At 40.4% G+C, this 16595-nt stretch overlaps 1 protein-coding gene across 2 annotated transcripts in view; it reads right to left on the bottom strand.

The window, feature by feature from the left end:
• Positions 1–3180: 3180 nt before the first annotated feature.
• Positions 3181–16595, bottom strand: part of kdrl (kinase insert domain receptor like) — a 49256-nt gene continuing 35841 nt past the window's right edge. For both annotated transcript variants that reach the window (XM_008303798.1, XM_008303806.1), the window contains exons 26-30: positions 13618–13723; positions 11530–11654; positions 10244–10322; positions 9102–9202; positions 3181–5601 (exon numbers count right to left, since the gene is read on the bottom strand). In XM_008303798.1, coding sequence (XP_008302020.1) covers positions 5418–5601; positions 9102–9202; positions 10244–10322; positions 11530–11654; positions 13618–13723 — 595 coding nt within the window. In that variant the 3' untranslated portion in view covers positions 3181–5417. The remainder of the gene's footprint in view (positions 5602–9101; positions 9203–10243; positions 10323–11529; positions 11655–13617; positions 13724–16595) is intronic.

Here is a 16595-nt window from a genome sequence, read left to right as displayed (position 1 = left end):
TCCTTTTCTTTTTTTCTTTAGCGTGATCGTACAGTTTGGTCAAAGACCTTGAATCAATGTATGATCGGATTTCAAGCTGCATCACAGATGTTTTCTGGCACAGTTTTCTCGGTCTCTGAATTCATTAGCAGCTCTCTTTCAATGATTAATGGAGTGTTTGCGGCTCTGTTTGCTTTGGGAAGAGGCTGTTGGAGGTAGTTGAGGCCGGAGGAGGAGGTTATGAATGCAATTGTTAAATAAGGGAAACAAAAACAGACTGCACAGTGGGTGCAATGCAAACTGGACATTAATCAACATTATAACCTCACCCTGCTGATCGTATTTTTAAAATCATTTTCTTATCTGACTGGAGGCTTGAAGCGCTCAGGATGTCATATGTTGTACAGATTATAGAGCTGTGAGTCCTGATTTTTTTTACATTTAGTTTCTTTACCCAGTATAATTCAAGACAGACTTTATTTTATTCATATAGGAGTTCAGTTAGAGCCAAAACACTTTTTATTATTTTTCACATTCCACCTAGAGTCATATCCTGCACTTAGACTTTCTGATGAGAGATTTATGCTCTCGCTTGTTTCATCACTGATGCTTCTTATCACACGACAATGTTGGAAAGTTATCGAGGTCATGGTGCTGCAAATACAGTGAGACACTAAATCAGAATCCCACCTGGTGATATTTTTTTTCACAACTTTTTTCAAACCTTATGACAATTTTCTTTAAAAAGTAACACTACTACTCATACTTTTTACGGGTTTGTGTTGGAAATATTTCACTGTGCAATTTTTTTGTTATAGCTTCAGTACAGCTTTGTGCCATTTAGGAAGACAAACTCGAAAATCTTAAAGCTTCACTTCTGCATCTTTAGAGACTCCAGCATGTGTTATGAACAAGTTAAGGTGCTATTGTGATACTTTGCCACGTGTGCATTTCCTCAAAGTGTGATTCCGACACGACATTATTCTCACTTTCCATCCTCATATGTTTCATCATTTATTCACTTCTAATTTATACTCCATGTAAAAGATGTTCAGAACAGAATTTTTTATAGACTACACAATGGCTGATTAAGTTTCTAACAGTGCACCTGGTGTGAAAAGTGTTTTGTGAACAGAGCTTCAACTGTAGTTTCACCTCTAGTGTGAAGGAAACTGGAATATTTTATCTGCAGCATCTTCAACTGATCTTTATTTTTTTACTGAATAAACTCTCCGCAGATTTTTCAATGAGAGGCAGGGCAGCTCCCAGGGACAGCAACTCCTCAGGAAACAATCCTCATACTTGTGCCTGCATGGAAAAACACTGTGAAGGTGCAAAAACACAAGACAGAAAGAAAAAAAAAACATGACAGTGAAGAAAACCCTCCCCAACCTTCCAACATCCTTCCCTTGTTTGTTTGCATCTTGTACGCTGGAAATAGTCCACGTCGGAGGTTGCTGACATGCACTGGGGTGTAAAGTTGGGCGCTCACCTTAAACACAGTAAATCCTGTGAGGACAAGCGGGGACAGCCGAGGGCCCGGTGGTCCCCACCGACACGTCCAGTGCCAGTAAGCAGGCGCTGCCATAGGAAGCCCGTTGTGTGGCGTCCTCCGGTCGTGACCAGGATGATTAAGAGTTCCTTCCTTTCCAGCTCACAGGGGCATTGTCCCGGTGAACAGACAGGCTGCCGACACCTAGTCCCGGCGAGGAAGTGAGTCTCTCACAGTTAGTCCAAGGAGCAGGAGAGAGGCCCAACACTGACGGCACATTCCAATCTAAACAGACCTCTTCATTAAACTCTGAGAAGTCAAATGGGAATAACGAGGAAGCATTTAATTCAGTAAATCAACAAGGGTTGAGTCAGGAATAGCCTGAAGTCTCCTGTTGTGCCAGAGATTCCCAACATGGAGGAGGAAACCCTCCCAAGAGGTCGTCAGATAAATCTGAGAGGTCATGAGGTGATTAAGAGGAAATAACTGGAAAAAAACATTTCTGCTACATGAAGTGTTTGTACTTTTCCATGTTTTGTTTTTTCTTTTTTTTTTAACCTGTCATTGAGAAATACTAAATAATTTCACTTTTTAGGCCTATGAAAGTATTCAGATGAAACAATCTGTAAATCTTTGTTTGTGACAGCGATGATAAATGTCTCCAAGGAGACTTTCCTGCACTTTGCTTTGCTCACACTAGTGGTTCACAATCTTTTTGACCTCTGACTCCATGGAATGAGGCAACACGGTCTGCATGGAAACCTTGATAGCTTCAGTGAAAACATGAGTTATTAGCAGCTTAGTCAAAGACTGACTTTCTCTCAGACAGTTTCACAGATGAAGAAAAGAAAAAATCCTGCATTTCATAAAAAAAAGTTTAAAAATGACAAGAAAACCGATAAGGAACATATGTTTTAATCATTGGACCCTTTGGGCTGTCTTCAGCTGGGAAATATTGGCTTGTGATACACTTCACTTGTCTCAGGAATATCATCATTTATCCTGTGGGTCTTCATTTGCAGCAAGCTGTCTTATAAAACCTCCTTTGGGAGATTAGACTGTGTATATTTTACATTTTCTGTGTCACTAAATATCATTGAGAAAAGACAGACTTTTGTGCACTGGGCTCATAACAGCCTGCAGTTCAGTGGATTCGAGAAGACAACATTTATTACTTTTTGTCTCACTGAAGCCAATTTTTGTTGGAGCAAAACTACAAAAATCCAAAGCTACATGCAGAAATGTGCGCAGTTCAACAATGCTTGTAGCTGCGCTTTCTGCAGATTGTTTTTGATTAGATGGAGCAAAGTAACAACATGCTCGTACAGCCACGCTCACATCATCATAACGCAGTAAAAAACAAGCCGTTAAATAAACCAAACTATTGGACAAATGTGAATTTTGACCAGATGATGGCACCAGATGAAAAGTCGGGAGACGAACGAAGTTCACAAAGACCACAAATGCCTGCACCAAATTGCAAAGCAATCCATCTGATAGTTTTCTCTCTGGGCCTGAAACGTCAGCGTCATGGCGGCGCTGGAGGAGAAGTCAGAGGATCAACAAAACCATTAGGATTCATCCTCTGGGAATCATAAATGTCTGTGCAAATTTCCTACAGCCACTCGGCAGTGTAGCGCCTGCTGAGAATGAATGAATGTGTTTTCCTCATACAAGTATTTCAGAGAAATATGACACCAGACTACATGTAATGTATAAATATAGATCTTTATTCATTTATTTACTTCATATGCTCAGTTAACAGTGTTGGGAACATTACTTTCATTAAAACTACCTGGTTGCACTACGTCAACAACAGCTAGGAGGAAGGTCGGAGCTGCTGCAGGGGTTAACAGTCGTGGTTATTTGTAAAGAAATGCAATAAAATCCAACATCCAAACTTCTCTTTGTGATCAGGGTGAAATCTTTGAAAGGTACTGTGACAGCAGAAAATAACCGTTCATATGAAGCTGGAAATGTACGACAGAATTACAAGAACATAATCCATTAAATGAAAGCAATACATCGATGATGTTAGGCCGGCAAGAAATAATACAACAAATACTGCAAACGTTAATTTTCTTACTATGTAGCTTACTACAGATAAGAGTTAAATACAAGCAAAAAATAAAATCTTTGTAACATGTGACCCTCAACACTGTTTTATAATAATATACCTTTAAAATACAAAAATTATACTTGACAAAGGCTCTGTTTCTCCAGACATGGATGAGGCCTGAAGTGTTGGACTAGACTTAATACATGTCTGGGAAATGGCCTGAAAAAGTATCAGTGCATTATCAATTCTCCACATAAACAATAATTTGGTCACAAACATAAAACCTCATTTGGAAATGCACCAGTTGGAAACATCCACTGCACACCATTTGACAAATACTGTGTCTTTAGTGGTCAAAAAACACAAGCTAGCTGTGTTTCTACAGAATGTGTGTGTGCTGAAACCAGCGAGACTGAAGGTTTTGGTTCGTAAATCTCTCTCTCTTTTTTTTTTTTTAAAAATAAATTGCTCAATGTGGAGATTTTACATGTTAATTAATGTAACAGTGAGTCACAACAGACTGCTGCTAACTTCACACACACGTAGAGTTTCTGAAACCTGCACTGCAAGCTTCACTAGCACAAGATAAAGGACGGAGAATATCCAACGTAGCTCTTTCTGCAGAAGCAGATTCGCTCAGCTTTTACTATCAGTGATTACAGCAGCACAAACAGCATATAAGTCTGGAACTAAACATCAGGGTATTACATGTTGACATCAGGAAGACTGAGCTGGAAAATCCTTTGGTTAACTTTTACGTAACAATCTAAACAGAGGTGGAGTACTACGTGGCAGTGTTTACAATCTATTTAAATACACAATTCATTTAACTAGTGCTTTCTGATTAAACTGTTCCTATGAAGTCTTGTTCTCATCTCATGTTTCTAACTAAATCTGTACACAAGAAAATACACAAATCTGGTTTGCGGCTTACTTTCTTTTGAGTTTTTACCAAAAAACACAACAAGTCAACATCCGACTGGGACAGGAGGAGGAGTGTACTCATGCAGTAACTCATCATTTAATCGTTTTCATGGTCGAGCTGTAATGTTAAATCTGTTCTTACTGTCAGCTCTACCCTGTTTCCCCCATTAATGTCTGATTTTCCATAACCTAAGAGAACTTAAAAAACATCCGTTCAGTCCAGAGTCCTCCTTCTCTTCCGTCACTCTGGGTCAACCTGAGTTACTGAGCTGAATTTTTTATTTTTATTTTTTTAAAAATAAAATCAGAATAGAAATATCTTCAAATAAGAGACGTTTATCATTAATATTCATTTTGTTTCATCTGTTTTTGCTTTGAGCATAAATTAACCTTCACATGGACGGATGTAGCCACATTACAAAAACAACTTTTCTTTGACTTTCTTTTCCACAAATTCACTTTCTTGTTTTCACTTCTTCAAAAAATAACATTAAAATACATTTAAACAGCCTGATTAGACCTCTTTCTTTCAGTCCTAGATGCTTTGTCTTCATCATCATCAAAGGTTTGTTCAGATCTGTGCTACAGTTGGGATCATTGTGGTTTGTTTCACAGTAGATCAAAGAAATACCTGAGCCTGTTTTCAGCTGTTTGACATATCACAGTGAATGTGGAACGGACCAGCAGCATTGACGTGAGCCTACGCCTGAAAACTGGAAAGGAATCAACGCACAGCAGGTTTCCTTTTTGTTGCACAGCAGACGCTCCAGAAGTTGGAAGATGCAGAGGTTTACAGTCAAGCGGATTCATGAGCGTCTTTTCTTAACACTCGAAGAGGGAATCTCGTGTTTCCCCCTCAAACGTTGCCACACAACGGTCCGGAGATAAGAGTCAAAACAGAGGAGAACAAAGCAAAGGCCTTGAGGCTGTCAGTCTCAGAGTCTCCAGGGGTGAAACAGGAGGTTACACAGGAGGGGTGGAGTAACGCACCACGTAGTTGTAGTCGGGCGGCGGGCTGTGACACTCCAGGCTGGCATCCAGAGCTGAGTCGTCCAGACTCAAGTCTAAAGGAGGAACCGTGGGTGGATATTTCTCCTTCTCTGCGTCACTCAGCACAGACTCTTTACTCTTACTCACCGCCTTCATCCTGAAAACACAAAGACATACAACTTAAATATGGAGGATAAATATCGCCATCTTAGTCCTCCAACCTCTGAACCCAAAAGGAAAATAATATCATTTATCAGTCAGAAACTGTAAAAACAATAAGAATGATTGCATTTTCAGCTACTCAAAGGTTTTTGAACTCATCTGTGATGTGCCATTCTGTTGCATAAGCAAACCAAGTTACACTTAAAACTGTGATATCTCATTAAAATGACTTTATTCTATGTGTCTCTTTTAAATATTTTCTGATTTACAAAAAACAAAAAATTCTGTGCTTCTTGGTGTAATTAAGAAGCCATTAGTGATTCAACTAAGACCAACAATTGCTTAACAAAAATTCACAGACGTTTCGGTTTAACTGCAGGCTGTGTTTACACAGAGCAGAAGTCCAACTTTTGTTTTTTCTTGTTTTTATGATTTATGACAATAAACTTTGTCATTCAGCACAAAAGACTTTTTTTCAAGTGTTGTGGACTTCTGGCCATGGTTGCCATGTTTCCAAATAGGTGCAGACGTTATGAGCCCAAAGTCAATAACAATGTGACAGAAAGTGACAGAGGGGGTTTAAATACATAGCACTAAAATGACAATTCAAGGCAGCTGTGGTTGCAACATAACAACACACACAAAAAATCATTCACATGCTTAAGAACAACCTAAAAACACAGACCAACCTGTCACTGAGATGTGAGAATTGTATTTATAGCGATACAGTATTTATTTAGAAAGCTTTCCTCTCTATTTCATCATGACAATTTTTAACCATATCAGTTAAAAAAACTATTTTTACAGCAATTCTTAAAGAAAAACAGTAACATATTTTCTGGTTTCTGCTTCTCAAACATGAAGCTTTAATGCTTTTCTCAGTTTTAGATCAATGTAAAATAAATACTCTTTGATTAAATGGATAAAATAATGCATTTAAAGATGTCACATTTGGCTTTGGGTTGATGTGTCAGACTTTTTTCTTTTCTTTTACCATTATTGACAATTTTTAACATAAAAGATGAATTTATTATTCAAAAAATTAAAATAATCAGTAGTTGGGGCTATGCGTCAGCCTTTATGGCCAGCTGAAAACAGTGATGCAGCCTTGTCAGTGGAGTCACATCGTCAGGCCTCTCCAAGTAATAGGCTCCTAATTGCAAAAACACTGAATAAACAAGCAACAGACACAACAAATCAGTTTGGCATGACAGGATGATCAGCTGACATCCTGACCAAGAAGTGACACAGGACTAAAAACACTTCTGTCCTCATTATTGACAAAACATTTTAAGCCCTTTTGCAAAGACTTTTTATAGCATTGTATCATCTGTGAAATGAATCTGGCTGCTAAAATGTAGACAATCTGACAATCTGTGTGAATATCGGTGCCTTTAGTGGGAACAGGTAAACAACAAGCTGTGCACTTTAATATAATGTGCATGATATCAAGTTCTTTCTTTCCTGGCAGGTTTCTTTTTCTCCAGGACAACTTGAATCGGCTCCCCTCACAATAGAGAGCTGTTTGGATATTCTTTGATTTAAAAACTGCCCCTTGTGAAGCTGTACAATCACACCAACCTTCCCTCATTCACGTATGATGTAATCAATCATCCTGAGCTTTTCTGCTTCATTTGATGCCCAGAATATGAGTAATTGCCTGTTATTGTCTCGGGCGTTGCTAAGGGTTTCCAGGGCTCCTCTCTCAAGGCTAAAGGGTCAATGCCCAGCAGGGGGAAGGGACGCCGCTGTACTGGAATGTCACTCTAATGAAGAAACTACCTGGTAAACCAGGCATCAAAATAGTTAACAATAGTACAGTGTTGTCTTGCCAATGCCAGGCGCAGGGTGGAGGTACAATTGAACCACAGGAAACAAAGTGAGCCAGGGTAAAGAAATCACTTTGTCCTGACCTGGAATGCTTAGTAGTTTCACTGTTTTTTTTTTTTTGTTTTTTTTATCACTTTAAAAGCAAAATGTGAAAACAAACAGCTTCAAGTGTGAATATTAGCTGGTTTTATTGTCTAAGATTCAGTGTTGCACAAAACAAAACTCGTACTGTTGTGAATTTTAGCAACAGCAGTTTATCTCCTAAAAATCTACTGTGTAATGTTGAGGGAGGTTCCCTGAACACCACTGTTCAATCAGCGCTCATCAAGAGTTGTCCTACTGGCAGAGAAGTGAGTCTAGAGAAGCAGTGAGGCCTGGGGGAGCATCAGGTGGGCTGGTATACGAAAGAATTACAGCAGGGGAGGCCCTTTAAAACCCTCCCGAGTTCAAAGGTGGCAGTGATTGAGCGGCTGCCCAGCAAGGAAGTCCTCCTCTTAAAATATAGATCATTCTCTGGATGCCTGGGCTGCTTCATTCTGCCACGCTGAGGGACGAGCAGGCCTGCAGTGAGTCCTCCACTCTCAGTTTAGAGATCTGAAGGACGCTGTGGGCGGGTGGGTGTGAGTTTGGCGAGCTGTAAATTAATTACAGCGCTCTAGAGCGTGTCGTTAACTCTGAGTGCGTCTCATAAGTTACTTTCCCAGCACTTGTTTACATGTTCACTCTTAATAATTTATACGTGCTTTTATGTCGTTTTCACGAGTTTTGAATCTTTCCCTCTTCAACTTAGCAGAGATTTGAAAGATTTGCTCTGGGACAATTTACTTCACTGTCGTTCCTCCTTTAAATCCTTTGAGTGCAAGCCACAACACTTTGAAGGAGCATTAATAGTTGCTACTGTGCAGGGAGCAGCAGAAGAATGAGAAAAGGTTTAAAGTGTAATTACTGAGTTCAGGGGTACGACCCTGTAAATTAACCCTGCCACTGAGCTGCTATAAACTTCACATGTAAGCCTCAAGACACCTACAGAGAGCCTCATAAGAAAAAGATTTACAGAAATCTCTCCCATATTTCACTTTTTCCTTGAATAACCTCTAAAATGAGACCACATTGTCTCAATGTTTTCCTCCTTGAATTTTTTTTTTCCAACATCCACATCTTAAAGTCATCAAAGATCTGCACGATCTCAGAGAAAGACTTTGTCTACGTCACGCCTTTGAGATTATGTGTATTTGTTGCTTAGCACTGCATTATAGCAGACAGCCATGACTCATAAGTTAAGTCAGTCTGGGAGGTATCTCATTCAGGCCGCTCTTGGAGAAAACAAAGAGTTTTTAATGTGTTCTCTTAAAACAGCCAAACCTCTCTCTGCTTTTGTGTCGAGTCCTTCAGTTTGTCACCTTCAAGCTTTTTTCCCTCCCACTCCTCCTTTGTGCCGCTGTCCCTCACGCATGGTGTCCTCAGACAAAAGGGAAAACTAGCCGCTGACTTCTTTTTAAGGCAGAAGAAACTCTGTGTTTGTGTGTTGTATGACAGTTATAGCGTCTACATTCCAGCACAGTGGGGAGGGTTTCCAAGCAGGTACTTTGCAGTGTTTTCTGGTGTGTTTGTGTGTGTTGGTTCGCCTCTCGCAGGGCATGTGGAGGAGTGGTGCAGTGTACGTACGCCAGAGCCATGATGCTCAGAGGTCGGCCTGCCAGTGATTCAAAGCGCATCAGTGTCTTCATGTTGTCAGAGGAAAGGCCCATCCCGCTGTCCGACTGACCCTGACAAAGATGGAGACACAGAGGGGGAATTATTAACTCGCTAATCCCTGAAACCTGCCAGAAAGGCATCTCGTGTTTTTTAAAAAGGGTAACACCAGCTCACACTTGATTCCAGGTTCATTTAATTTTGGAAAATTAATAATTAAAGAATTAAAATTTGTGCAATTTTAACTTTATTACACTGCACAAAATATGTTTTGTTTGCTCTTCCAGCCATTGTTGTTCCATTTCCATAGAGGTGCAGGTCTTTATAGTGCAGTGAAAAATGAGCCCACAGTGAGTTAAAATGTCACAAGAGCAGAAAACACCCGGAATCAGCTTGTGGTTCAGAGGGTTACAACCATCATTTGCCTTTGCTTTGCTATTTTATATTAAAAGCATCTAAGGAATAAATCTAAGTATTGTAGTAAGTTAGTAAAATTTTAATGTTGTAGAACTTCTCAAAACCAAAGTTTAAAGCAAATACTATGAGAAGGACTCCAGGGAATTATCTAGACAGACTGTGTTCCCATGCATAGCAATATCATAGTTATGAGGCTTATAATGGATTTGATGTTATTTGGAATATGGCACTTATATGGAGCACAGAGAAATCTGGCTATTCATATCTTTATATCCATGATAAATACTAGTGTGTGGTTACTGATATGTATGCCAGTTTCTTTCAAAGTACTCCAATTAGCAAATTTGGAAGAAGGCTTATCCAGCTTCCTGAAATCATGTGCAACTACAAAAATGGGACACTTGATAAATCTGACCGGATGTAGGATCCTTAAGTCCGTGTAAACTAAAGAACACAACAAACTATTTAAGTAAATGTGTCACAAGCTCAGCTGATTTGAAACTGAGAAAAAGTTTGCTGAAACTGAACTAAAAACTAAAAACAAAGAGAAACGTTTTCAAATTCATGCTATACACTGTCATACAGTTAAACTGTAAATAACAAAATTTAACTTCCTGCATGAAGCTCAGATCTTGTTTCAGGAAAGTTACGGTTCTTGTTATGTGTCTGTTTCTGGTTTTGTTGTCTGAATAACTCACCTCGTGGTTCTCATTCGTCCCGTCCTCCATGGTAACCTCGTCGAAGGTTTTTACGCTAGCAGGACGGATCTTAATGTTCCTGAAAAAAATATTTCAAAGCTTAAGAATAACACCTTAAAATGTTCAGTTACTGTTTAGAGACTCCTTTGATTACACTGGAGGCAAAAAGGCAAAGTTCAGCAACAAAACCGCAGGAACTTAATCACTTACATCAACAATGTGGTGCATCTATGACATTGTCCTTTGAAAACACACCGTGTTTGCTTTGCATTTCAACACTCAGAGGCCAAAACGGCAGCTTAATTTAACTAAAGGGCTAACTGTCATTACTGCTTTTCAGCACCTCCTCAATAAACACGCTTGGAGGACCTGTGAAAATCCAAGAGCTCAACAAATATTATTTTAGGTGGACGTAAATCTTGTGGCCGGCTCTAAGGTTTTTCAGGGAAATTCCTCACAGGAGCCACAACACTGAAAGCTGCCATCGTATATTTCTTATCATGCGCCAATCAGGTCTGTCATTGTCCTCCAGTCCGACCTACATGGTCTCCTGCTCTCCTCCTCCTGCGTTTAGTCTGAGCGTGACAGGAACAATAACTGTTTTAGATATTTTTCAGTGTGAAATGGGAAAATGATTTAGGCATTTCCTTTGAAAAACAGACTCTGCGCTGTTTGCCTATAACAGTCTGAGGATTGGTTTACATGTACGTCAGACAAGGTGATTTATTTCCTTTGAATGTCTTAACAAGTTCATAGGGGAGTGCAACACATTTGAGCCAACAAGACCAAGAGTTTATGGCCAAGCTAACAGCTCTGTGTGGCTCTACGTGGGCACAGCTGTGTTTATTGGTTTTGTGGGAATATGATCATAAAATCAAATACTAGACAAATATAAATTTTTACCCGATGATGGTTCTAGATTAAAAGTTACAGGAGACAGAGTGGTTACAGTTTATCCTGAGGGGGACATGAATGTCGATGCCAGATTTCAAGGCTAAACACTCAAAACCGCAAACGTCAGGTGTAGACAAGTCTGGGGAGTACCAAAATCATCAGACCATGAATGTCTGTGAAAAATTGTGTGCAAAACCTTTCAGTAGATATTCAAATATTTTATGAGTGAAGGCTCTAGCCTGCTCTTGGTGCAGGAAGAAAATCAAGGAGATCTCCAGAGCAAGAGGGATTTTACACTAATGTCTGAGAAAAATTTATCTGCAATCCGTCCAACTGTTGTGGAACTTTTCACCAAAAAGTTGGATCAACAAATCAGTGACACTCATCCTCACCAGTTGCTTCCTGAGTTGCGCTGGGAAACAGGTCGTGTCGGTGTCTCCTCTGATATCACTGTGGCGGTCTGGTCTCCCACCTTCGCCAGCAAGGCTGTGTTGATGGGTATGTAGTGCTTACCCTCCTAAACCAATGAGACAAGCAGATTTATGCGTTGATGCGATGTGCGCTATGCAAACACACACATGCACAGGTTGTGGTGAGCAGCCAAAGAAACTAGAGTCATGCCTAATAAATCCATAACAACGTCCATGAGGTCAGAGCAGGCGGCGGCAGAGTTCACGACCGGCCTTCCTGCTCTGCAACAAAAGCTTTATTAATGATTGTCAAACCCCTTCACTGCTCCCTCTGTCCAGTCTGAAGTGTTTATCATGAAGATAGCTTTCACAGACTCATTTGTAACGCAACATGCTTCAGTTTTAATGCGATGTGAGGTGTGACCTTGTCGTTATCTCTTATTACTTCACTGGACGTAGAAGTAGTGAAATATAATTCCTTTTCATTGCGTGTTTCCTGCAGTAATGTATGCCGAGAAGCCTGTTCTCCTCAGTGGAAGGAAGATTCTTGAAAATACTGATGACTGCCAACGATCTGGTTTTGTTTCAATTAGTTTTTCTATCCTGACAGCTGATGCTGAGTGCTGTTCTTTTGTTTGGTCATATTCGTTTGAATGGAGAATATGATATACAGTCTTTTAAGGGTTTATTTGAAATAGAGATAGTTGCATGCAGAATGGTATACTATGATGTAAAAAGCAGCACATCCCATTTTTATTGCATTTCGGATTCTCTGTCTCACTGATGATTATGATTAATAACATGTTCAGAGCTCAGAGCAAAGTCTGCTTGGATCCACATCACACACAGAGGTGAGACATGCGGCCACAGAAAGTGACCCTACCTAAACTTAACACCACAAGTCCTAATGCTCACTTTTCATTTATTGTCCAGATTAGATTTTTTATTTGTTTGTTCACATTATTTAAAAAAAAAAAAAAAAGGTAATATCAGATTCCAGTGTGAACTGATCATGGTCTTCTATTTCTTACGACATCTGTCAGTGCCTTTGGACAGGACTCCTGCAGCAAACACTCAGTTCAGGCAAGTGACGTTAGATTTTTGTGAATTCCCATAGGACTGTTTAGACTGCAGAAAATCTGACCTGTGTCTGATTTAGGATCACATGTGGAAGTGATGCAAATAATAATTAACGATTCAGATCCAGTGTGATTTCACACAACAAATCAGATCGGACTTACATATGAGCAAACAAAAAATTAAATATCAGATGTAGGCAACTTTTGCCTGAACATAGTCTCTGAAAAACTGACCTAATGATCGCTAAATTCCATTTAGCTGCTCTGTTTCCATGTCTTGATATCACTATACTGTCGTTATTTATTGGGCACTTGAACGGAACAGAACCATCATTAACGGCATTACAAACTAAACTGTCAGCTGTAAAAAAGGCAAGTGCATGTAAAAGTAATGTTTCCTTTCAGTTTATTATATTTGCACAATAACCACATACCATGAAGTGCTATTTGCAGACCTGACAACTATTTTGCCCCCTGACAGCCGTATAAAATCTACAAACACTTTGTGGCAGTTAACAGCAATCATACCAGACAATGCTAACTTGCATCACACTGGTAATTACATTGTTTTTCCATGTGTTTTGAAGTGTGGTTCCTCCTATGAGGCTGATAGTGCAATTTCAAAGGGAACCAAGTGTTTGTGTTGAGTGTTACTTCCTTTCTCAGTTACACTGAGCGTCCCCCTTGGTGAGACTCTGCACTGAAACGTCTTTATATGCAGCGCGCTGATCATCAGCCCTGCCTGCTGAATATCTGCAGCCTTTGTGACTCATGCTGCAGATCTAGTGACTAATATCGCTAAAATTGTTCCATAAAGCAACAGGATGGTCAGCATTCCTCAAACATGTGTGTAATTTAACTAGTAATATCTTACTGAGGTGTTTGTCAGTTAGTTAGTTAGTTAGGTGTACCATGTGGTAATACCATCAATTTATCGTTTCGTTTCACCCCAGAGCCCAACAGTGAAGCTTGAACTAATATGGAGTCGTACCTGTTGCACGCTGGCCTGAAGCAAGTCTCCCAGCCTTTCCACCAGCTCAGTGAAGGTGGGTCGCTCCTGTGGCTCACCCTGCCAGCAGTCCAGCATCGTCTGATATCTGTGAGTACAGAACACACAACTGAATACACACTGCAAGACAGACATATAGTCTTCAGCTTCTCTGGATAGACGGACTTAACGCTCACGCCAAGATCAACATACGATCCATGTGGGTTGATGTATCGTAAAATGTAACATCTTCAGGAAGAAAAACATCAACCTCAGGTCTGGTGGTCCTTTGTCTTTTCATCTTCAGTAAACAAACCTCCTTGCACTTAGCAACCACATCTGGTCCACCTCCGATTCAACTGTCATTTAGACCATTCGTACATCTTGTTCTGTATTTTGAAGTAATCCTGAGCCTCTGGGACTGTATCTGACTCTCTGTTGGTGTTGGGTGTGAAGACAGCCTTGCTCAGGTCTCTGACAAGCTGTCAGCATCTCTGCTCATGTGGGAGGACTGAGAGCCTTTATTTGAGTTTCCATTGCTGTGGCCTGCCTCATTTCGTGGAGGAATTTAGAAACAGAGCACCACGGAGGCTGTTTAAATTGTGTTCACACCGTGTTACTGATTGGGATCTGTCAATGATGGACCCCTATTCTGTTTCTGTTACAGCAACCACCACTTTCCCCATAGAGAGCCTTGGTTTTATATAAATAAAACCATTATGATCCCCTTTTGGCATCATATTTAGTCACTCTCAGGTCTGAGGACTTGGACAAGCTGTTGGCGTCTTGCTGCTTCATCGACTCCACCTCCTCTCCATCTGTGTTTGCATGTGTCTGCTCTGCTCAGTGTTGTCAGGCCCGACTGAAAGAGGCCGAGCGGCTGTGATTCCCACCTTAATGAATGTAGAGCGCACTCGTCCAGGTGGTAGCCCTCCTAACAGTGACAGGATGTGGATGATCACAGCCTCTATGCATATCGTTGAGGAGGAAGTGCACACATTGTATGACTGCACAATTTAGGCCACATTTCCTGCCTGGTTCATAATGAGAATAAATAGCAGGGCTCCACATGTTTTGGGAGTTTGGTGTTTCTGAGGGGGGGAAAGATTCTGCAGACATGAGCTACTTCGTCCGGTTGGGCGGCTGTAGGATGGGAAATGAGCATCCTTTTTTATTGTGCTCCCACTCTCCGTGTAGCATCCGCTAAATTCCTCTGCGATGCATCATGACGGGGGATCTTATTAACAGGCGGCAGACAACATTCCTGATGGGCAGCAGTGGCACAAACTATACGACACTGCCTGCAACCTCATGTGTTTTTCATCATTCTTCTATTCCCAGTTTGGGATGGGAGGTCACGGTGTCAAAACTTGGGCTTACGAACACCTGTGATCAACTGCAGAGCTCTGGAGGGGATCAACAGAACACAACCCTCTGACTGAGTGCACTGCTGTGCATCCCATTTGAACTGATATCAGCAAGTTTTATCTTGGCTTTAAATTTGAGGCAGGCCTCACAGTCATAAGAATGCAAAATATGTAATCTGGCGAGTCAATGGACTGCCTGAATTGTGATGGAAAGTACGAGAGATCGTTGGCTCTGACTGAAACCTGCAGTCTGGATTAGATTTTGTGTATCATTTCCAATCAGTGTCTCTTTTGTGTAGCTGATAAATTCATTCAGTTAGCTTTACTTGGCGCATGATGCTTTAGTGCTCTGGACCTTTGATACTACATCACTATTAGGCAGAAGTGCAGCATTATGCTTTCAAAATAAATAAGGTTTGCAAAGTTTAACCCAGTGAGTCGTTTTAAACTAAAACCAGACACAACGTATGCACACATGTTGTGGGGAAAGCTCAGGCAGTGATTGCTGGGTTCTGATCAGTTGCACATTGGATAGAAGAGTCTTATTTCAAAAAACTCTGACTAGCTGCATCAGTGAATGACAGCAACGACACCAAAGACGAGGACTCTGTGTTCTCCCACAGATATTTATGTCTGGTAGAATCCTCCGATCCCAGCTCAAAAACCCTCCTCACTGGGGGGAACTTGGGCTCCAGACGCGGCATTTAAATGTGGTGCTCAGTTACATTTGCGCCACTGTCAGTCAGAAACTACTTCAGAGCTTCAAGCTTGCCGCTGCAGAGATAATCAGTAGCTAATGTTTCCTCCTGCAAAATACAGAGCAGGATTACCCATGATTGTTATCAGGCACCCCTGACCTGCTGGTGTGACTGCAAAGAGGGAGAAGGAAACAATGCTTCCTCTTAGTCGCGTATCGATATGGGAGGCTTTTACTTGCAGCTCAGCCTGTGTGGGGACAATATACAGAGCTGGCTCTCTGGGATAAACATGACTTCTGTAGCTATAGGAAGGCCAAACATTTACAACAAATGACAGTTAAGCGGGATATCAGTCTTTTTTATAGCATAAACTACCTCCATCATTTTTTTTCACATTTTACATGATAGAACAGATAATCAGCACATAAAGTACATTTGTTGCTCACAAACAGTCTACTTCACTGTTCCCTAGAGATGGACAGCACACATTTTACCTTCATTTCTTGTTTCTCTTGTTTACTGAAGTATACTAAATCCTGAGGAGATTTTGGGTGTTTCTCCTCCTGCCACATTTTTACTTCCTGTGGGCTTATTTTTTACTGCAATATAAAATCCAGCACCTATATGAAAAGAATACAACCATGGCTACAAGTAGAGAGAACTCAGACGTTTCTTTTGTGTTGTATTACAAAGTTATAATGATAAATAAAATAAGCAATCAAAGAAATTCAGCTTTATATATATATATATATATATATATATATAAAGCTGAATTTCTTTGATTGCTTATTTTATTAAAAAAAAAAAAACAAAAAAACATGGAATGAACATGTACAACATTTCCATGGTGCCCTCAGGTGCTACCAATACTTGAACCAGTGGTGGTTTTACATACTATAGATAATTGACTGCTCAA

This window comes from Stegastes partitus, unplaced genomic scaffold (genome assembly GCF_000690725.1).
Source record: "Stegastes partitus isolate 25-593 unplaced genomic scaffold, Stegastes_partitus-1.0.2 Scaffold39, whole genome shotgun sequence".
NCBI classification, from domain to species: Eukaryota; Metazoa; Chordata; class Actinopteri; family Pomacentridae; genus Stegastes; species Stegastes partitus.
Note: the sequence above shows the minus strand (reverse complement) of the source record. Positions and strands in the feature narration are given on the sequence as shown.